This window comes from Procambarus clarkii, chromosome 9 (assembly GCF_040958095.1).
Source record: "Procambarus clarkii isolate CNS0578487 chromosome 9, FALCON_Pclarkii_2.0, whole genome shotgun sequence".
Lineage (NCBI taxonomy): Eukaryota > Metazoa > Arthropoda > Malacostraca > Decapoda > Cambaridae > Procambarus > Procambarus clarkii.
The window spans coordinates 1,391,083-1,414,653 of record NC_091158.1 but is presented as its reverse complement, the minus strand read 5'-3'; the positions used below and the strand labels follow the sequence as shown (position 1 = coordinate 1,414,653).

The 23,571-nt window shown below is 43.8% G+C and overlaps 1 protein-coding gene across 1 annotated transcript in view; it reads left to right on the top strand.

Moving 5' to 3' along the window:
* The window catches only part of LOC123766098 (microfibril-associated glycoprotein 4), a 192,167-nt gene that overhangs the window by 87,965 nt on the left and 80,631 nt on the right, over window positions 1–23,571 (top strand). The window contains exon 5 of the mRNA XM_045754945.2: window positions 15,697–15,768. Coding sequence (XP_045610901.1) covers window positions 15,697–15,768 — 72 coding nt within the window. The remainder of the gene's footprint in view (window positions 1–15,696; window positions 15,769–23,571) is intronic.

The following is a 23,571-nucleotide window of genomic DNA, read 5'->3' as shown; positions in this document are numbered from 1 at the left end:
CAAGAAATAGAATTGGTCTCAGCACCGATCCTTGTGGTACTCCACTTGTTACTGTTCGCCAGTCCGACTTCTCGCCCCTTACCGTAACTCTTTGGCTCCTTCCTGTTAGGTAGTTCCTTATCCATTCTAGGACCTTTCCCCCCACCCCCGCCTGCCTCTCGAGCTTGAACAGCAGTCTCATGTGCGGTACTGTATCAAAGGCTTTTTGGCAGTCCAGAAATATGCAGTCTGCCCAACCATCTCTGTCCTGTCTTATCCTCGTTATTTTATCATAGAATTCCAGAAGGTTTGTTAGGCACGATTTCCCTGTCCAGAACCCATGTTGATGTTTGTTCACAAACCTAATGTTCTCCAGGTGTGCAACCAGTCGTAGCCTAATTATTCTTTCCAGTATTTTACAGGGGATGCTTGTCAGTGATACAGGTCTGTAGTTAAGTGCCTCCTCCCTATCTCCTTTCTTGAAGATCGGCACGACATTTGCCTTCTTCCAGCAACTGGGCAATTCTCCTGACATAAGTGACTCATTAAAGATCATTGCCAGAGGCACGCTGAGGGCCTGTGCTGCTTCTTTTAGTATCCACGGTGATACTTTGTCTGGTCCAACTGCTTTAGTTGCATCTAGAGTTGTCAACTGTTTCATTACCTCCTCTGCTGTCACCTCTATATCTGATAGTCTTTCATCTAGGGTAACCCCTTCCAACAATGGGAGCTGCTCAGGCTCGGTAGTGAACACTCCATGGAAACTGGCATTCAGTGCCTCGCAGATTTCCTTGTCACTTTCAGTATATGCCCCCTCTGTCTTCCTTAGTCTTGTCACTTGGTCGTTCACCGACATTTTTCTTCTTATATGACTGTGTAGTAACTTAGGTTGTTTTTTCGCTTTGATTGCAATATCGTTCTCATAGTCCCTTTCCGATGTTCGTCTTATGTTAATGTAATCGTTCCTAGCTCTGTTGTATCTGCTTCTGTTGTCCTCTGTTCTTTGTCTTCTGTACTTCCTCCACTCCCGCCTGCTGGCCATTTTTGCTTCCTGACACTGTCTATTAAACCATGGGTTATTATATTCCTTCTTATTTTTTCCCTTTACCGTTGGTATAAATCTCTCTTCGGCCTCCTGGCATTTCTGTATGACTAGGTCCATCATATCTTGGACTGTTTTTCCTCTAATTTCTTCCTCCCACTGCACTTCACCCAGATAGTCCCTCATCCTCATATAGTCCCCTTTCCTGTAGTCAGCTCTCCTTTCCCAGATCTCTTGTCCCATGGTCATAAGTTTGAATTCCATCATGTAGTCAAAGACTAGGACACAATGGTCACTGGCCCCTAGAGGTATTTCATGCTCTAAATTCTCGATATCTTCTACGTTCTGGGTGAAAATCAGTTCTAATAGGCTCGGTGCATCTCCTCCTCTTTCCCTTGTGTCTTCCTTCACATGTTGTGTCAGGAAATTCCTGTCTATAACATCTACTAATTTTGCTCCCCACGTTTCGTCCCCTCCATGGGGATTCCTTGATTCCCAATTTATCTCTCCATGATTTAGGTCCCCCATGATCAGCAGCTTCGCTCTCATTCTGTGGGCTAGTGTTGCTGCCTTCTGCAGTTCATCTATACATGCTTTGTTGTTGTCATCATACTCCTGCCTGGGTCTTCTACTGTTTGGTGGGGGATTGTAGATTACCATGATCACAATCTTCCTCCCATCTACTGTCAGAGTTCCATGTATGAAGCTTGTGCACTCATTGGTAACTCGATTTCCCAGGTCTTCAAACTTCCATTTCCGCTTTATTAGGAGTGCTACTCCCCCTCCCTGTCTCTGTGTCCTCTCTTTTCGTATCACCTGGTACCCTTCAGGAAAGATTGCATCTGAGATCATGTCATTAATTTTAGTTTCCACAATTGCAACTATGTCAGGATCTGCTTCACTCACTCTTTCTTTTATCTCTTCTGCTTTATTAGATACCCCATCAGCATTGGTGTACCAAACCTTGACATTCTTCATGGAAACTCTTGTACCAGAGTTCTCCCTTTCTCTGGGGGTCTGGGGGGATCTGGGGGATGTCTGGGGGGTGACTGGGGGCAGAGGGGATCCGGGGGATCTGGGGGGTGTCTGGGGGATGACTGGGGGCGGGGAGGGCCTGGGGGATGTCCGGGGGGATCCGGGGGGTGTCTGGGGGGGTCCGGGGGGTGTATGGGGGGTGAAAGAGTTCAGGAGGGGTGCTTGGGGGGCTACTGGGGGCTGGGCTTCTAGGAAGGTAGGTAGGAGGGTCTGGGGTAGGGCCTGGGTAGGTAGGTCTGGAGTAGGAAGGGCATACTGGGTCTGAAGATTAGGGAGGGCATAGAGGGGTTGGGAGATAGCGTAAGGTTGGGAGACAGATAGAGGTTGAGAGGTTGGGAGGGGGAAGGATAGAGGGGGTGGGGGGGACCTCCCACCTCCCTCGCAAGGGGGGGGGTCACATGGAAGGAGAGGGGATGAGGAGGGGTGAGGGCAGGGTAGGCTTTGGGTGTTGAGGGGATGAGGTCTGGGTGGGTTCTTGGGGTTGAGGGGATGAGGTCTGGATGGGTTTTGGGGGTTGAAGGGATGAGAGCTGGGTGGGTTTTGGGGGTTGAGGGGATGAGGGCTGGACGGGTTTTGGGGGTTGAGGTGATGAGGGGGTCCTTGGAATGTGGGATGAATTTGACTCCAGTGGGGTCAGAGGGGTCAAGGGATGTGCTGGGGAGATAAGCAGGGGCGGCTGATTTGGGGAAGGGGTGACCTGAGAAGCACTTGTGAGCTGGTTAGCATGGGGTGGATTAGCACTGGGGTGTGTAGCTGCGCTCAAATGGGAAGAGTCGTATTGTTGTTTGCATGCTCTGTGGGCAATCTGTTCCTCCTTCGTCATGAATTTGTCAATAAATACGTTGTAGTAATTTTCGCTACCTCTGAGTAGGTGTTTGTGATGCAGTATGTAATCCACTGCCTCTTCGTTAGTGAACTGTACCAGGACAGGTCGTTTCATGTTACAGTTGTATGGTCCAATGCGTCGGTGGACTTGCACCTCATTCCCTGCCATCTGGGCTCTCATGTCTCTCAAGATCCCCTGTAGTTCCAAATCCTCAATCTCCATCCTTTCCTGCCTCGATGGTGCCCTGGCTTCAAGTAATCCATGGATTATGATTGTCCTCTTTCTCAGTTCAGGGTCATGCTGGTGGCCCTCTCCCTGGCTGACCCCCACCCCTCCTACACCCGCTACTCCACCTACTACTACTACCCCTTCCCCTGCCAAGCTTCCCTTATTCCTGCCAAATTCATTAGTAAGCCTAGATATTTCTCCTTGCCATTCTACCCTGCTCTTCCTGATTTCCTCTTGAATATAATCCATAAACTCTTGTTTGAGTCTTTGAACCTCGCCCTGTATCTTATTAAAGACTTCACTTTTAATCCCCTGGATTAGATCACCTATCCAAACATCCCTCTTCTCTACAAATTTCCCAATCATCTTCTCCACAAACCTATCTTCTTCCTCAATCATAATACTGTTGGACCTAGACCCCCTTCCTGACCTAGTCATTGCTATAATGCAACCTTACCCACAGGGGTTCCAAGTATCTTACCGTCCTGCTAACACAATAGGTGAGTGAATCTCCAAGCGTCGTCCCACGTGGTGGTAGGAGGGTTGCTGCCGGGGTGAGGTCACGCGGTCAGAGGTCGGTGAGGTCTGCTCCACACTACACACTGCCACAATACTTCCTCAACTATATTGAATTACGCTATTTAAACTGTTTTTCTTCACTACCTTATGGCTCTGGCCAAAACTCAAGGTTTTTTCATTCACTTGTACACACTTTTTCACTTCGAAGTTGCCTGATTACCCCTCCCACTCCACTAGTGAACCAGGAGCTCCCAACCCACGTCCACCCAACACGATGGTCACAAGACAAGTCACACACACACACACACACACACACACATGTGTACTCACCTAATTGTACTCACCTAATTGTGCTTGCGGGGGTTGAGCTCTGGCTCTTTGGTCCCGCCTCTCAACCGTCAATCAACTGGTGTACAGATTCCTGAGCCTATTGGGCTCTATCATATCTACATTTGAAACTGTGAATGGAGTCAGCCTCCACCACATCACTTCCTAATGCATTCCATTTGCTAACTACTCTGACACTGAAAAAGTTCTTTCTAACGTCTCTGTGGCTCATTTGGGTACTCAGTGTGTGTGTGTGTGTGTGTGTACTCACCTAGTTGTACTCACCTAGTTGTGTTTGCGGGGGTTGAGCTCTGGCTCTTTGGTCCCGCCTCTCAACCGTCAATCAACAGGTGTACAGATTCCTGAGCCTATCGGGCTCTGTCATATCTACACTTGAAACTGTGTATGGAGTCAGCCTCCACCACATCACTTCCTAATGCATTCCATTTGTCAACCACTCTGACACTAAAAAAGTTCTTTCTAATATCTCTGTGGCTCATTTGGGCACTCAGTTTCCACCTGTGTCCCCTAGTACGTGTGCCCCTTGTGTTAAATAGACTGTCTTTATCTACCCTATCAATCCCCTTCAGAATCTTGAATGTGGTGATCATGTCCCCCCTAACTCTTCTGTCTTCCAGCGAAGTGAGGTTTAATTCCCGTAGTCTCTCCTCGTAGCTCATACCTCTCAGCTCGGGTACTAGTCTGGTGGCAAACCTTTGAACCTTTTCCAGTTTAGTCTTATCCTTGACTAGATATGGACTCCATGCTGGGGCTGCATACTCCAGGATTGGCCTGACATATGTGGTATACAAAGTTCTGAATGATTCTTTACACAAGTTTCTGAATGCCGTTCGTATGTTGGCCAGCCTGGCATATGCCGCTGATGTTATCCGCTTGATATGTGCTGCAGGAGACAGGTCTGGCGTGATATCAACCCCCAAGTCTTTTTCCTTCTCTGACTCCTGAAGAATTTCCTCTCCCAGATGATACCTTGTATCTGGCCTCCTGCTCCCTACACCTATCTTCATTACATTACATTTGGTTGGGTTAAACTCTAACAACCATTTGTTCGACCATTCCTTCAGCTTGTCTAGGTCTTCTTGAAGCCTCAAACAGTCCTCTTCTGTTTTAATCCTTCTCATAATTTTAGCATCGTCCGCAAACATTGAGAGAAATGAATCGATACCCTCCGGGAGATCATTTACATATATCAGAAACAAGATAGGACCGAGTACAGAGCCCTGTGGGACTCCACTGGTGACTTCACGCCAATCAGAGGTCTCACCCCTCACCGTAACTCTCTGCTTCCTATTGCTTAGATACTCCCTTATCCACTGGAGCACCTTACCAGCTACACCTGCCTGTCTCTCCAGCTTATGTACCAGCCTCTTATGCGGTACTGTGTCAAAGGCTTTCCGACAATCCAATCTTTCCGACAATGTGTGTGTGTGTGTGTGTGTGTGTGTGTGTCTGTGTGTGTCTGTGTGTGTGTGTGTGTGTGAGTGTGAGTGTGTGTGTGTGTGTGTGTGTGTGTGTGTGTGTGTGTGTGTGTGTGTGTGTGTACTCACCTATTTGTACTCACCTATTTGTGCTTGCAGGATCGAGCATTGACTCTTGGATCCCGCCTTTCTAGCTATCGGTTGTTTACAGCAATGACTCCTGTCCCATTTCCCTATCATACCTAGTTTTAAAAGTATGAATAGTATTTGCTTCCACAACCTGTTCCCCAAGTGCATTCCATTTTTCTACTACTCTCACGCTAAAAGAAAACTTCCTAACATCTCTGTGACTCATCTGAGTTTCCAGTGTCCACCCATGTCCCCTCGTTCTGTTATTATTACGTGTGAACATTTCATCTATTTCCACTTTGTCAATTCCCCTGAGTATTTTATATGTCCCTATCATATCTCCTCTCTCCCTTCTTTTCTCTAGTGTCGTAAGGTTCAGTTCCTTCAGACGCTCTTCATATCCCATCCCTCGTAACTCTGGGACAAGCCTCGTCGCAAACCTCTGAACCTTCTTCAGTTTCTTTATGTGTTTCTTCAGGTGGGGGCTCCATGATGGCGCGGCATACTCTAAGACGGGTCTCACGTAGGCAGTGTAAAGCGCCCTAAAAGCCTCCTCATTTAGGTTTCTGAATGAAGTTCTAATTTTCGCCAGTGTAGAGTACGCTGCTGTCGTTATCCTATTTATATGTGCCTCATGAGTTAGATTAGGTGTCACATCCACTCCCAGGTCTCTTTCTCGAATCGTTACAGTTAGGCTGTTCCCCTTCATTGTGTACTGTCCCTTTGGTCTCCTGTCACCTGATCCCATTTCCATAACTTTACATTTACTGGTGTTAAACTCCAGTAGCCATTTCCCTGACCATCTCTGCAGCCTGTTTAAGTCCTCTTGGAGGATCCTACAATCCTCGTCTGTCACAACTCTTCTCATTAATTTTGCGTCATCCGCAAACATTGACATGTATGATTCCACTCCTGTAAACATATCATTTACGTAAATTAGAAAGAGGATTGGTCCCAGCACCGATCCTTGAGGTACTCCACTTGTTACTGTTCGCCAGTCCGACTTTTCGCCCCTTACCATTACCCTCTGGCTCCTTCCTGTTAGGTAGTTCTTCACCCATACTAGGGCCTTTCCGCTTACTCCTGCCTGCCTCTCAAGTTTGTATAGCAGTCTGATGTGCGGTACCTTATCAAAGGCCTTTTGGCAGTCAAGAAATATGCAGTCTGCCCAGCCTTCTCTGTCCTGCCTTATCCTTGTTACTTTATCATAGAATTCTAAAAGGTTTGTTAGGCATGATTTCCCTGTCCAGAACCCATGTTGGTGCTTGTTTACAAACCCAAGGCTCTCCAGGTGCTCAACAAGTCTTAGCCTAATTATTCTTTCAAGTATTTTGCAGGGGATGCTTGTCAGTGATACGGGTCTGTAGTTAAGTGCCTCCTCCCTATCACCTTTTTTGAAAATCGGTACGACATTTGCCTCCTTACAGCAACTGGGCAATTCTCCCGACATAAGTGACTCATTAAAGATCATTGCCAGAGGCACGCTGAGAGCCTGCGCTGCCTCTTTAAGTATCCACGGTGATACTTTGTCTGGTTCAACAGCTTTATTTGCATCCAGTGTTGTCAACTGTTTCGTTACATCCTCTGCTGTCACCTCTATATCTGATAGTCTTTCATCTTGGGTAATCTCTTCTAACAATGGGAGCTGCTCAGGCTCGGTTGTGAACACTCCATGGAATTTTGCATTCAGTACCTCGCAGATTTCCTTGTCGCTTTCTGTATATGCCCCTTCTGTTTTCCTCAGTCTTGTCACTTGGTCATTTACCGACATCTTCCTTCTTATATGGCTATGTAGTAATTTTGGTTGTTTTTTCGCTTTGACTGCAATATCATTCTCATAATTTCTTTCCGACACTCGTCTTATGTTATTGTAATCATTCCTAGCTCTGTTACATCTAATCCTGTTGTCCTCTGTCCTTTGTCTTCTGTACTTCCTCCACTCCCTCCTGCTTCTCACCTTTGCTTCCTGACACTGTCTATTAAACCATGGGTTATTATATTCCCTCCTGCTTTTTTCCTTTATTGTTGGAATAAATCTCTCTTCAGCCTCCTTGCATTTCAATATGACTTGGTTCATCATACCTTGCACTATTTTTCCTCTAAGTTCTTCCTCCCACTGCACTTCTCCCAGGTAGTCCCTTATCCTTCTGTAGTCCCCTTTTCTGTAATCAAGTCTCCTTTCCCGGACCTCTTGTCCTTTGGTCACAATTTTAAGCTCCATCATGTAGTCAAAGACTAGGACACAATGGTCACTGGCTCCTAGTGGTATTTCATGTTCCAACTGCTCGATGTCTTCTACATTCTGAGTGAAAATGAGATCTAATAGGCTGGGCGTATCCCCTCCTCTTTCCCTAGTATCTTCTTTCACATGCTGTGTTAGGAAATTCCTGTCAAGAACGTCTGCCAGCTTCGCTCCCCAGGTCTCCTCCCCGCCATGGGGATTCCTCATTTCCCAATCTATCTCTCCGTGATTTAGGTCCCCCATGACCAACAGCTTCGCTCTCATTCTATGCACTAAAGTTGCTGCCCTCTGCAGTTCATCTATACATGTCTTGTTGCTGTCCTCGTACTCCTGCCTGGGCCTTCTACTGTTTGGTGGGGGATTGTAGAGTATCAAGATTACAATCTTCTTCCCATCCACTGTCAGAGTTCCATGTATGAAGCTCGTGCTTTCATTGGTACCCGGATTTTCCAGCTCATCAAACTTCCATTTCCGCTTTATTAGTAGTGCCACTCCTCCTCCCTGTCTCTGTGTCCTTTCTTTTCTTATCACTTGGTACCCCTCTGGAAAGATTGCATCCGAGATCATGCCATTTATTTTAGTTTCCACTATTGCCACTATGTCTGGGTCTGCCTCACTAACTCTTTCTTTTATCTCTTCTGCTTTATTGGCTACCCCATCAGCATTGGTGTACCAAACCTTGAGACTCTTCTTGGAAACTCGGGTGTCAGAGTTCCCCCTTTCACCAGGGGTCTGGAGGGAACTGGAGGGTGTCTGGGGGGCAAGTGGGGGCTGTGGGGGTGAGTGGGAGGGTGCTAGGGGGGTGCCTGGGAGTGCCTGGTAGGCGAATGGGGTCTGGGCATCTAGGGGGGTAGGAAGGGCATAATGGGTCTGAAAGTTAGGGGTCTGAATAGCATAGGGGGGTTGAGAAATAGAGTGAGACTGAGAGTCAGATAGAGGTTGAGAGGTTGGGGGGGAGAGGGATACTGAGGGCCGAGGGCTGAGATGAGAATAGAGCATGGGTGCTGGGAGTGGAAGAGAGGGTATATTAGTTAGGGGGGAATCGGGGGTAGGTGGGGGTTTTGGGGTAGAAGAGGGGAAGAGGGAGATGGGGGAAGGTGTTAGGGGGTCACAAGGTGAGGGGGTTAAATGTGGGCTGGAGGTGCATAGGAGGGGTGAGGGTTGGGTGGGGTTTGGGGGTGAGTGGAAGAGGGGTGCAGTGGAAGCTGGGCTGGAGTAGATGGAATTGAAGTCAATGGGGTAGAAGGAGCAGGGGAGTAGGAAGGGGTAGTTGGGGAGGGGGGATGGGAAGGTGGGTTTTGGGAGGGCATGGCTTGACCCACTGGGGTCGTTGACAGGTGTGATGTAGCAGGGGCAGGGGAATCGTTGGGGAGGTGCAAATGTGGAAGGGACAGGGTGTGTGTGTGTGTGTGTGTGTGTGTGTGTGTGTGTGTGTGTGTGTGTGTGTGTGTGTGTGTGTGTGTGTGTGTGTGTGTGTGTGTGTGTGTGTACTCACCTAGTTGTACTCACCTAGTTGTGTTTGCGGGGGTTGAGCTCTGGCTCTTTGGTCCCGCCTCTCAACCGTCAATCAACAGGTGTACAGATTCCTGAGCCTATCGGGCTCTCTCATATCTACACTTGAAACTGTGTATGGAGTCAGCCTCCACCACATCACCCCCTAATGCATTCCATTTGTCAACCACTCTGACACTAAAAAAGTTCTTTCTAATATCTCTGTGGCTCATTTGGGCACTCAGTTTCCTCCTGTGTCCCCTAGTGCGTGTGCCTCTTGTATTAAATAGACTGTCTTTATCTACCCTATCAATCCCCTTCAGAATCTTGAATGTGGTGATCATGTCCCCCCTAACTCTTCTCTCTTCCAGCGAAGTGAGGTTTAATTCCCGTAGTCTCTCCTCGTAGCTCATACCTCTCAGCTCGGGTACTAGTCTGGTGGCAAACCTTTGAACCTTTTCCAGTTTAGTCTTATCCTTGACTAGATATGGACTTCATGCTGGGGCTGCATACTCCAGGATTGGCCTGACATATGTGGTATACAAAGTTCTGAATGATTCTTTACACAAGTTTCTGACTGCCGTTCGTATGTTGGCCAGCCTGGCATATGTGTGTGTGTGTGTGTGTGTGTGTGTGTGTGTGTGTGTGTGTGTGTGTGTGTGTGTGTGTGTGTGTGTGTGTGTGTGTGTGTGTGTGTGTGTGTGTGTGTGTGTGTGCGTGTGTGTGTGTGAGTGTGTGTGTGTGTGTGTGTGTGTGTGTGTGTGTACTCACCTAATTGTACTCACCTAATTGTGCTTGCGGGGGTTGAGCTTTGGCTCTTTGGTCCCGCCTCTCAACTGTCAATCAACTGGTGTACAGATTCCTGAGCCTACTGGGCCCAGGAATATCTACATATGAAACTGTGTATGGAGTCAGCCTCCACCACATCACTTCCTAGTGCATTCCATTTATTAACTACTCTGACACTGAAAAAATTCTTTCTAACGTCTCTGTGGCTCATCTGGGTACTAAGTTTCCACCTGTGTCCCCTTGTTCGTGTCCCACCCGTGGTGAAGAGTTTGTCTTTGTCTTTGTAAGGGAGCCGGTCGGCCGAGCGAACAGCACGCTGGACTTGTGATCCTGTGGTCCCGGGTTCGATCCCGGGCGCCGGCGAGAAACAATGGGCAGAGTTTCTTTCACCCTGTGCCCCTGTTACCTAGCAGTAAAATAGGTACCTGGGTCAGCTGTCACGGGCTGTTTCCTGGGGGTGGAGGCCTGGTCGAGGACCGGGCCGCGGGGACACTAAAGCCCCGAAATCATCTCAAGATAACCTCAAGATAACCCTGTCAATTCCCCTGAGAATTTTGTAGGTGGTTATCATGTCTCCCCTTACTCTTCTGTTTTCCAGGGATGTGAGGTTCAGCTCCTTTAGCCTTTCCTCGTAGCTCAATCCTCTCAGTTCCGGGACGAGCCTGGTGGCATACCGCTGAATCTTCTCTAACTTTGTCTTGTGTTTAACTAGGTATGGACTCCAGGCTGGAGCTGCATACTCCAGGATTGGTCTTACATAAGTGGTATACAGGGTTCTGAAAGATTCCTTACACAAGTTTCTGAAGGCAGTTCTTATGTTGGCCAGTCTAGCATATGCCGCTGATAATATTCTTTTGATGTGGGCCTCTGGGGACAGGTTCGGTGTGGAGATGTGTGTGTGTGTGTGTGTGTGTGTGTGTGTGTGTGTGTGTGTGTGTGTGTGTGTGTGTGTGTGTGTGTACTTATCTAGTTGTACATATCTAATTGTGATTGTGGGGGTTGAGCCCTGGCTCTTTGGTCCCGCCTCTCAACTGTCAATCAACTAATGTACAGGCTCCTGAACCTACTGGGCTCTATCATATCTACACTAGAAGCTGTGTATGGAGTCAGCCTCCACCACATCATTTCCTAATGCATTCCATTTGTCTACTACTCTGACACTGAAAAAGTTTTTTTCTAACGTCTCTATGGCTTATTTGGGCACTTAATTTCCACTAGTATCCCTAGTGTGTGTGCCCCTTGTGTTAAATAGTCTGCCTTTATCTACCCTATCAATTCCTCTGAGAATCTTGTATTAGGTGATCATGTCCCCTCTAACTCTTCTGTCTCCTGGTGACGTGAGGTTTAATTCCCGTAGTCTCTCCTCGCAGCACATTCCCCTCAGTCCGGGTACTAGTCTGGTGGCAAACCTTTGAACCTTTTCCAGTTTAGTCTTATGCTTGACTAGATATGGACTCCATGCTGGAGCCGCATACTCCAGGATTGGTCTGACATATATGGTAAACAAAGTTCTGCGCGATTCCTTACACAAGTTTCTAAAGGCCGTTCTTATGTTAGCCAACCTGGCATATGCCGCTGATGTTATCCTCTTGATATGGGCTTCAGGGGTTAGGTCTGGCGTTATATCAACCCCCAGGTCTTTCTCTCTCTGTGACTCTTGAAGTATTTCCTTTCCCAAATGATACCTTGTATTTGACCTCCTGCTCCCTATACCTATCTTCATGACATTACATTTGCTTGGGTTAAACTCTAACAACCATTTGTTTGACCATTCCTTCAGTTTGTCCACGTCTTCCTGAAGCGTCAAGCAGTCCTCCTCTGTCTTAATCCTTCTCATAATATTGGCGTCGTCAGCAAACATTGAGAGGAATGAGTTTATACCCTCTGGGAGATTATTTATGCATATCAGAAACAGGATAAGTCCGAGTACAGAGCCCTGTGGGACTCCACTGGTGACTTCATGCCAATCTGAGGTCTCACTCCTCACTGTATCACTCTGTTTCCTATTGCTTAGGTACTCCCTTATCCACCGGAGCACCTTACCAGTAACTCCTGTCTGTCTCTCCAGCTTATGCACCAGCCTCTTATGGGATATTGTGTCAAAGGCTTTCCGACAGTCCAACAAAATGCAGTCCGCCCAGCCTTTTCTTTCTTGCCTAATCTTTGTCACTTGGCCGTAGAATTTTATTAAACCAGTAAGGCAAGATTTACCCTCCCTGAACCCATGTTGATGGGTTGTCACGAAGTCCCTTCTCTCCAGATGTGTTACTAGGTTTTTTCTCACGATCTTATCCATCACCTTGCATGGTATACAAGTTAAGGAAACTGGCCTGTAGTTCAGTGCCTCTTGTCTGTCACCCCTTTTGTATATTGGGACTACATTAGGCGTCTTCCATATTTCTGTTAGGTCTCCCGTCTCCAGTAACCTACTATACACTATGGAGAGTGACAAGAAATATGCCTCTGCACACTCTTTCAATACCCATGGTGAGATTCCGTCTGGGCTTCACAGACGGAACAGCCCTTCACGTCCAGATCCAACAGATGCCTCTTGACCTCATCTCTTGTAATTTCGAACCCTTCCAAGGCCGCTTGGTTTACTGCCACCTCTCCTAGTGCAGTGACCTCACCTCTTTCTGTTGTGAAGACCTCCTGGAACATTTTATTGAGTTCTTCACACTCCTCATTGTCATTCTCTGTATGCTTGACTATGCAAGAACGGCTTGACCCGTTCTAAGCTTCATCACCTGTTCTTGCACTGTGGTTTTCCTCCTGATATGACTTTGGAATAGCTTGGGTTCGGTCTTGTCTTTGTTTGCTATATCATTTTCATAATTTTCAAGGCTCGAGTATTGACTCTTGGATCCCGCCTTTGTTAGCTACAGGATGTTTATAGCAATGACTCCCGTCCGATTTCACTTATCATATCAAAATTTTAAAATTATGAATAGAGTTTGCTTCCACAACCTTCTTGTTAGGTTCATTCCATTTTTCCACTACTCTCACGCTACATTACATTGAGGTTACCTTGCGGTTACCTTGCGATGTTTCCAGGGCTTAGCATTCCAGCGGCCGGGTCCTCTACCAGGCCTCCTCATTGCTGGACTGGCCAACAAGGTTGTTGGACATGGCTGTTGGAGCCTGACGCATTAATCATAGCCTGGATGATCAGGTATCCTTTGAAGGTGTTTAGCAAGTTCTCTCTTGAACTCTGTAAGGGGTAGGCCAGTTGTGCCCCTGATATGTAGTGGAAGCGTGTTGAAAAGTCTAGGGCCTCTGATGTTGATAGAGTTCTCTCTCAGAGTAGCTATTGAACCTTTGCTTTTCAACGAGGATATTTTGCGCATCCTGCCATGCCTCCTCGTCTCATGTGGTGTTATTTCTGTGTGCAGGTTTGTGCTAAAAGAAAACTTACTAACATCTCTGTGACTCATCTGAGTTTACAGCTTCCACCCATGTCCCTTTGTTGTGTTATTATTCAGTGCTAACATTTCCTCTATTTCTACTCTGTTAATCCCTATGAGTATTTTATAAGTTCATATCATATCCCCCACTTCCTTTTTTTTCTAGTGTCGTCAGGTTCAGTTCCTTCTGGCGCTCTTCATACCCCATCCTTCGTAAATCTGGGACGAGTCTCATCGCAAACTTTTGAACCTTTTAAAGTTTCCATATGTGTTTCTTCGAGAGGGGTGGCTCCATGATGGGGCGGCATACTCTAAGACAGGCATCACGTAGGCAGTGTAAAGCGCCCTACATGCCTCCTTACTTAGGTTTCTGAATGATGTTCTAACTTTTGCCAGTGTAGAGTACGCTGCTGTCGTTATCCTGTTTATATGTGCCTAATCACCTCATGATTAGGTGTTACCTCAACTCCCAGGCTTCTTTCTTGAATCGTCAAAGGTAGGAAGTGTCCCTTCATTGGTCTCCTATCACTTAATCCCATTTCGATTATTTCACAATATTTGCTCCTGTTGAACTCCAGTAGCCATTTTTCTAACATCTCTGTAACCTGTTCAAGTCCTTTTAGAGGATCCTACAATCCTCATCTGTCACAACTCTTCTCATTAATTTTGCGTCATCCGTGAACATCGATATATAGGGCTCAATTCCTGTAAACATGTCATTTAGATATATTAGAAATAGGTCTTGTCCCAGCACCGATCCTTGAGGTACTCCACTTGTTACTATTCGCTAGTCCGACTTCTCGCCCCTTACCATTACTCTCGGGCTTCTTCCTGTTAGGTAGTTCCTTACCCATGTAAGGGTCTTTCTGCTTACTCCCCCTGCCTCTCAAGTTTTAATAGCAGTCTCCTGTGCGGTACTGTATTAAAGACTTTTTGGCAGTCCAGAAATATATGCAATTTGCCCATCCTTCCCTGTCCTGCATTATTATTGTTATTTTATCATAGAATTCCAGAAGGTTTATAGGTATGATTTCCCATCCCTGAACCCATGTTGGCATTTGTTTACAAACCTAATGTTCTCTAGGTATGCACTAAGTCTTAGCCTGATTATTCTTTCAAGTATTTTGCAGGGAATGCTTGTCAGTGATACAGGTCTGTAGTTAAATACCACCACCTTATCCTATTTCTTGAAAATTTGTACCACATTTGCCTTTTTCCAGCAACTGGGCAACTCTCCCTTCATAAGTGACTCATTAAAGATCCTTGCCAGAGGCATGCTGAGGGCCTGTGCTGCCTCTTTTAGTAACCACGCTGATAATTTGTCTGGTCAAACCGCATTATTTGCATCCAATGGTGGCAACTATTTCATTGCCTCCTCTACTATCATATTTATATCTGATAAAGTCTTTTTATCAGATATAAAGTCTTTATATCTATATAAATATTCTTGTAAAGTCTTAAAGTCGATATTTTTAAAGTCTTTTTTATCTATATAAATCTGATAAATATCTTTATTGTCTCTCATCTAAGGTCATCTCCTATAATAATGGGAACTGCTCAGGCTCGGTTGTGAACACTCCATGGAAACTTGCATTCAGTAGCTAGCAGATTTCCTTGTCATTTTCCTATATGCCCCTCCTGTTTTCCTTAATCTTGTCATTTGATCGTTCAACGACAGATACCTTCTTATATGAGAGAGAGAGAGAGAGAGAGGGAGAGAGAGAGAGAGAGAGAGAGAGAGAGGGAGAGAGAGAGAGAGAGAGAGAGAGAGAGAGAGAGAGAGAGAGAGAGAGAGAGAGAGAGAGAGAGAGAGAGAGAGAGAGAGAGAGAGAGAGAGAGAGAGAGAGAGAGAGAGAGAGAGAGAGAGAGAGAGAGAGAGAGAGAGAGAGAACAATTTTCAACTAAATATTTATATCTTTACTTCCTGATATCAGGACGTTAAGAGGGTGTATATAAGAAACTTCCCATAAAATGTTATTTCTAATACTATGCACAACCCGTGAGAAACAACCAGTGAGAAACAACATTTTGTGGCATCATAGTCTGTGAGGTTGTAAGACTTTAAAAATAATTTATTTTTTTGACCTTTGTATTTTCTACTTTGTAAAAGTTTGAATGCAGAAATGGTATAACATTTTTATAATAAATTTTATTACATCCGTAAATGTTAAAATTTCAATGTACAATAAATCATTTCCAGCGAAATATTTGACAAGAATATGTTTTTATATGTTGCGTGTTCGCAGACCCGCAGACTGCTTGGGTTACCGGAGGCGAGGCTTCAACACCAGCGGGGTGTTCAACATATACCCGGGCAGGTCAGTTATAATGTTCATTAATAATGTTAAATAACAATATTAAATATCATACATGTTATAAGTCACAAGAGGTAAGTTACTCAACACAAGGACCAAACACGAGCACACACAAGCCAGAAGCTTCCATCACATAGTCTCAGTGGTCAGGAGTGCATGGTTCAGACTGATGTGTTATCAACAATGCTTCAAGCCTTGATATAATGTCTGGAGCATGTCATTAAATGACTGTTTACAATGCCAAAGGCTTGCCTTCAGATTATTAATTATCACCGTAACCTGAGATACAAAACTTTACACCGTATTATTTGCATATATTCCCATGCCGTCACCAGCATATCCTCAGATGTCCATGTCACCAGCATATCCTCAGATGTCCATGTCACTAGTATATCCTCAGATGTCCATGTCACTAGCATATCCACAGATGTCCATGTCACTAGCATATCCACAGATGTCCATGTCACCAGCATATCCTCAGATGTCCATGTCACCAGCATATCCTCAGATGTCCATGTCACTAGTATATCCTCAGATGCCCATGTCACTAGCATATCCACAGATGTCCATGTCACTAGCATATCCACAGATGTCCATGTCACCAGCATATCCTCAGATGTCCATGTCACCAGCATATCCTCAGATGTCCATGTCACTAGTATATCCTCAGATGTCCATGTCACTAGCATATCCTCAGATGCCCAGGTATATGGACGGGAGTTCTCACAGAAGACCTGCAATTTCGCCTTGCACATGCAATAGCCCACACTGAGTTCCCCAAAGGACCATCAACAAGATATACCAATGGCCAAGATAATAACACGAATTAACTCTTCCACTATGATATCGTAGTCTTTCATTAGATTGTCCTACTAAAAAGACAGTCGCCAGATGGCTTAGAACGCTAGCCAGTCATTTATCAATTTTTAGTTGATGCAAGTCTGTGAAACAGCTCTATCCTTGAGATGTGAAGCAGCTCTATCCCTGAGATGTGAAGCAGCTCTATCCATGAGATGTGAAGCAGCTCTATCCATGAGATGTGAAGCAGCTCTATCCCTGAGATGTGAAGCAGCTCTATCCATGAGATGTGAAGCAGCTCTATCCATGAGATGTGAAGCAGCTCTATCCCTGAGATGTGAAGCAGCTCTATCCATGAGATGTGAAGCAGCTCTATCCATGAGATGTGAAGCAGCTCTATCCATGAGATGTGAAGCAGCTCTATCCATGAGATGTGAAACAGCTCTATCCCTGAGATGTGAAGCAGCTCTATCCTTGAGATGTGAAGCAGCTCTATCCCTGAGATGTGAAGCAGCTCTATCCATGAGATGTGAAGCAGCTCTATCCATGAGATGTGAAACAGCTCTATCCCTGAGATGTGAAGCAGCTCTATCCTTGAGATGTGAAGCAGCTCTACCCTTGAGATGTGAAGCAGCTCTACCCTTGAGATGTGAAGCAGCTCCATCCTTGAGATGTGAAGCAGCTCTACCCATGAGATGTGAAGCAGCTCTATCCTTGAGATGTGAAGCAGCTCTACCCCTGAGATGTGAAGCAGCTCTATCCTTGAGATGTGAAGCAGCTCTACCCTTGAGATGTGAAGCAGCTCTACCCTTGAGATGTGAAGCAGCTCTACCCTTGAGATGTGAAGCAGCTCTACCCTTGAGATGTGAAGCAGCTGTACCTTTGAAATGTGAAGCAGCTGTACCCTAGAGATGTGAAGCAGCTCTATCCTTGAGATGTGAAGCTGCTGTACCTTTGAAATGTGAAGCAGCTCTACCCTTGAGATGTGAAGCAGCTCTACCCTTGAGATGTGAAGCAGCTCTACCCTTGAGATGTGAAGCAGCTCTATCCTTGAGATGTGAAGCAGCTGTACCTTTGAAATGTGAAGCAGCTCTACCCTTGAGATGTGAAGCAGCTCTATCCTTGAGATGTGAAGCAGCTGTACCTTTGAAATGTGAAGCAGCTCTACCCTTGAGATGTGAAGCAGCTCTACCCTTGAGATGTGAAGCAGCTGTACCTTTGAAATGTGAAGCAGCTCTATCCTTGAGATGTGAAGCAGCTGTACCTTTGAAATGTGAAGCAGCTCTATCCTTGAGATGTGAAGCAGCTGTACCTTTGAAATGTGAAGCAGCTCTATCCTTGAGATGTGAAGCAGCTCTACCCTTGAGATGTGAAGCAGCTCTACCCCTGAGATGTTAAGTAGCTCTACCCTTGAGATGTGAAACAGCTCTACCCTTGAGATGTGAAGCAGCTCTACCCCTGAGATGTGAAGCAGCTCTACCCTTGAGATGTGAAGCAGCTCTACCCTTGAGATGTGAAGCAGCTCTATCCTTGAGATGTGAAGCAGCTGTACCTTTGAAATGTGAAGCAGCTCTACCCTTGAGATGTGAAGCAGCTCTATCCTTGAGATGTGAAGCAGCTGTACCTTTGAAATGTGAAGCAGCTCTACCCTTGAGATGTGAAGCAGCTCTACCCTTGAGATGTGAAGCAGCTGTACCTTTGAAATGTGAAGCAGCTCTATCCTTGAGATGTGAAGCAGCTGTACCTTTGAAATGTGAAGCAGCTCTATCCTTGAGATGTGAAGCAGCTGTACCTTTGAAATGTGAAGCAGCTCTATCCTTGAGATGTGAAGCAGCTCTACCCTTGAGATGTGAAGCAGCTCTACCCCTGAGATGTTAAGTAGCTCTACCCTTGAGATGTGAAAAAGCTCTACCCTTGAGATGTGAAGCAGCTCTACCCCTGAGATGTGAAGCAGCTCTACCCTTGAGATGTGAAGCAGCTCTACCCTTGAGATGTGAAGCAGCTCTACCCTTGAGATGTGAAGCAGCTCTACCCTTGAGATGTGAAGTAGCTCTACCCTTGAGATGTGAAGCAGCTCTACCCTTGAGATGTGAAGCAGCTCTACCCTAGAGATGTGAAGCAGTTCCACCCTTGAGATGTGAAGCAGCTCTACCCTTGAGATGTGTAGCAGTTCCACCCTTGAAATGTGAAGCAGCTCCACCCTTGAGATGTGAAGCAGCTCTACACCCTTGAAATAGTGTCAAGAGCTCTCAAGAGAGCCAGGGAGTCGCGTGTGTGTGTGTGTGAGAGAAGTACAGTGAAAAGGGTATGATTGAAAGCGCATATAATAAATTACAAATATATTAAAATACCTTAACAGTATTAGACAAGGTTCCTCTATTTAACGATAGCGTATCACTGCCACAAAATCTAAGCAAACGGAGAACTTGTCTCCGGACACTTGTAGGCCACTGAGTGAGCTAAGTGACTCTGGTGATTGCTGTCTTGGCACTGGCAGACACAAGGAATATCGACTGGTATACTGCAGAGTACTTATAACACACTTGTAATGCGGAACGCGATCAATGCACAGTTCTGTCTAGTAACAGAATTGTAAAAGATATGAGAACACAACAATAATACATATATGTATATATATATATATATATATATATATATATATATATATATATATATATATATATATATATATATATATATATAATGTATATATATATATATATATATATATATATATATATATATATATATATATATTAGTATATTTTGGTAGCAGTCTTTCCTGTAGACATATATAATTAAATATGACCGAAAAAGTAAGATTAATAATTCTAACACGAATTTTCTCAATCTTTCGTACATTTCTTTTCACTGTTGGAGGTAAATCAAAAATTACACATCAAGAAGTCAACACCAGCAATCAACAGCCAATTATTGCACAACTATATTCTACCCACCTCAAGACTCCGCTCCAATATAGAAGCATCAAGAAATATGGACCAATAGGCTTTCTACAAACACTTCTATTCAATACCCATTGTTTCGTGTTCTGTCTTGTGTTGATGAAATTAATCCCCTATTAATGCCACCTCTTGTTTTGTCTTGTGTTGATGAAATTAATACCCTATTAATGCCACCTCTTGTTCTGTCTTGTGTTGATGAAATTAATACCCTATTAATGCCACCTCTTGTTCTGTCTTGTGTTAATGCCACATCACCCCTTCCACCTCACTCAAATGTAGATATAAAATCGGAGATGCGTAAGTTCTATTCAGTTGTGTATTTGTGAACTAAAGTCTTTGAAAATGTAATAAGTTTTACGAAACGCGCTCGTGTCGCGTCAGACTAGAAATAAAAATGAATTTTGGAGAATTGATTTTTGATTTACCTCCAACAGTGAAAAGAAATGTACGAAAGATTGAGAAAATTCGTGTTAGAATTATTAATCTTACTTTTTCGGTCATATTTAATAATATATATATATATATATATATATATATATATATATATATATATATATATATATATATATATATATATATAATTTATAGTTTTATTCAATGAAACATGTCTATATGAAAACCTGCTGTCAGTATACGCCAATATATATATATATATATATATATATATATATATATATATATATATATATATATATATATATATATATATATATATATATATATATTACAATATTTGCTAAAGATGGCACAGTAAGAAATGGCATTTATTGGTCACTAAGACATAATTATTGTTATATAGCTGGTGTACTGATCATGTACTTACTGTGTATAAAATGCTCTGGTTTGAGCTGAGACAGTAAATTAAATACTTAGTACAAATCGAGTCACTAAGTATCTGATGTGAAATAATTACTTAACACTCAACTAATATATTGACATTTAACACAGTTGTCACAAATGACCCTAAATGTGTGATCCTATAATAAGGCACAACGGAGATGACTGGCGTTACCACACAGGCTGACAACCTGTCAGAGTAAAACGTTACCTTGGCTAGCAGACTCCCATTCGTTTCAAACAAATATGAAGTCTCTCTAACCAGGCGGTCGATTCCTAAGAATCGACAATCGACCTGGTTAGCGAGGTAACAAGAAGAAGTGACAATTTCACACATAATTAGCCGGTTCTTCCACTCACTCTATCCATTCACACCTAGTGGAACAATGGGACAACGATGATTAGCTCCAGGCGATGAGTTCACCACACAGAAGACGCACCAGGCGATTTTTGCTGGCTACTGGTGATGTGTTGCAATACAGCCTACACACACTGGATATGTGTTGCAATACAGCCTACACACACTGGATATGTGTTGCAATACAGCCTGGCCTACACACCAGCCGGGAATACAGCCTACACACACTGGATATGTGTTGCAATACAGCCTACACACACTGGATATGTGTTGCAATACAGCCTACACACACTGGATATGTGTTGCAATACAACCTACACACACTCTGGATGTATAATGCAATACAACCTACACACACTCTGGATATGAGGCTTTAGAAAGAGACAAATAGTGCAATTACAGTGAGAGTTGTTACACACGTGCATGGTGATACACGGTCATGTGAGTGGTTACACACGTGCATGGTGATACACGGTCATGTGAGTGGTTACACACGTGCATGGTGATACACAGTCATGTGAGTTGTTACACACGTGCATGGTGATACACGGTCATGTGAGTGGTTACACACGTGCATGGTGATACACGGTCATGTGAGTGGTTACACACGTGCATGGAGATACACAGTCATGTGAGTGGTTACACACGTGCATGGTGATACACAGTCATGTGAGTGGTTATACACATGCATGGTGATACACAGTCATGTGAGTGGTTACAAACGTGCATGGTGATACACAGTCATGTGAGTGGTTTTACACATGCATGGTGATACACAGTCATGTGAATGGTTATACACATGCATGGTGATACACAGTCATGTGAGTGGTTACACACGTGCATGGTGATACACGGTCATGTGAGTGGTTATACACATGCATGGTGATACACAGTCATGTGTATCACCCCAAAGTCCATGTATACATAAGTCTGATATATTTACGATAACACTGATCTTTTTACACGATTTCCGCGTAAATATGGAGAGTTAAGTGAAACACTAAGGTGAAGTGTATAGGATTCCACTAATTTATAGCGATTCAACATTCTGTTACACATGAATCACGTGGGATCGGTTATGCTAGGTCCACACTAGAACAAAGTTCCTTTTTTAGTAATTATAACGAGTTGAGCAGTCTGGGGAATCTGTTTTTAGCCCAAACTGGTTAAACACAAATGAATGATAGAGACTTTAATTTTGAATCAGAGACGTTTGATTTGGCCAAATCAAGGATCGTTTCTACTACATAAACTCACGACACAGAATAACGAAGGCAGTAACAACAGCAGAGTGTCGGGCTTGTTCCTTTGTGTAACAGCCAGAGATACCTAATCCAATAGTGTGACAGCTCTTATAATGAGTCAACCACAGAGCAGCTTCTTATTTTCATGAGGAAAAAAGCCAGAATCTTCCAGAAGAATATACAGCCACTTTGACTGGACGGTAGAGCGACGGACTCGCTTCATGCAGATCGGCGTTCAATTCCCAGCCTTCAAGGTGGTTGGGCACCATTCCTTTCCCCGTCCCATACCAAATCCTTATCCTGACCCCTTCCCAGTGCTATAAAGTTGTAATGGCTTGGCGTTTTCCCCTGACAATTAATTAATTCCAGAAGCTAGGAAGGAGTCAACGTGATCTCGTTGAGATCACAGGAAGGAGTCAAGAAGGAGCTAGGAAGGAGTCAACGTCTTTCCTGTAGACATATATAATTAAATATGACCGAAAAAGTAAGATTAATAATTCTAACACGAATTTTCTAAATCTTTCGTACATTTCTTTTCACTGTTGGAGGTAAATCAAAAATTACACATCAAGAAGTCAACACCAGCAATCAACAGCCAATTATTGCACAACTATATTCTACCCACCTCAAGACTCCGCTCCAATATAGAAGCATCAAGAAATATGGACCAATAGGCTTTCTACAAACACTTCTATTCAATACCCATTGTTTCGTGTTCTGTCTTGTGTTGATGAAATTAATCCCCTATTAATGCCACCTCTTGTTCTGTCTTGTGTTGATGAAATTAATACCCTATTAATGCCACCTCTTGTTCTGTCTTGTGTTAATGCCACATCACCCCTTCCACCTCACTCAAATGTAGATATAAAATCGGAGATGCGTAAGTTCTATTCAGTTGTGTATTTGTGAACTAAAGTCTTTGAAAATGTAATAAGTTTTACGAAACGCGCTCGTGTCGCGTCAGACTAGAAATAAAAATGAATTTTGGAGAATTGATTTTTGATTTACCTCCAACAGTGAAAAGAAATGTACGAAAGATTGAGAAAATTCGTGTTAGAATTATTAATCTTACTTTTTCGGTCATATTTAATAATATATATATATATATATATATATATATATATATATATATATATATATATATATATATAATTTATAGTTTTATTCAATGAAACATGTCTATATGAAAACCTGCTGTCAGTATACGCCAATATATATATATATATATATATATATATATATATATATATATATATATATATATATATATATATATATATATATATATATATATATATATATATATATATATATATATATTACAATATTTGCTAAAGATGGCACAGTAAGAAATGGCATTTATTGGTCACTAAGACATAATTATTGTTATATAGCTGGTGTACTGATCATGTACTTACTGTGTATAAAATGCTCTGGTTTGAGCTGAGACAGTAAATTAAATACTTAGTACAAATCGAGTCACTAAGTATCTGATGTGAAATAATTACTTAACACTCAACTAATATATTGACATTTAACACAGTGGTCACAAATGACCCTAAATGTGTGATCCTATAATAAGGCACAACGGAGATGACTGGCGTTA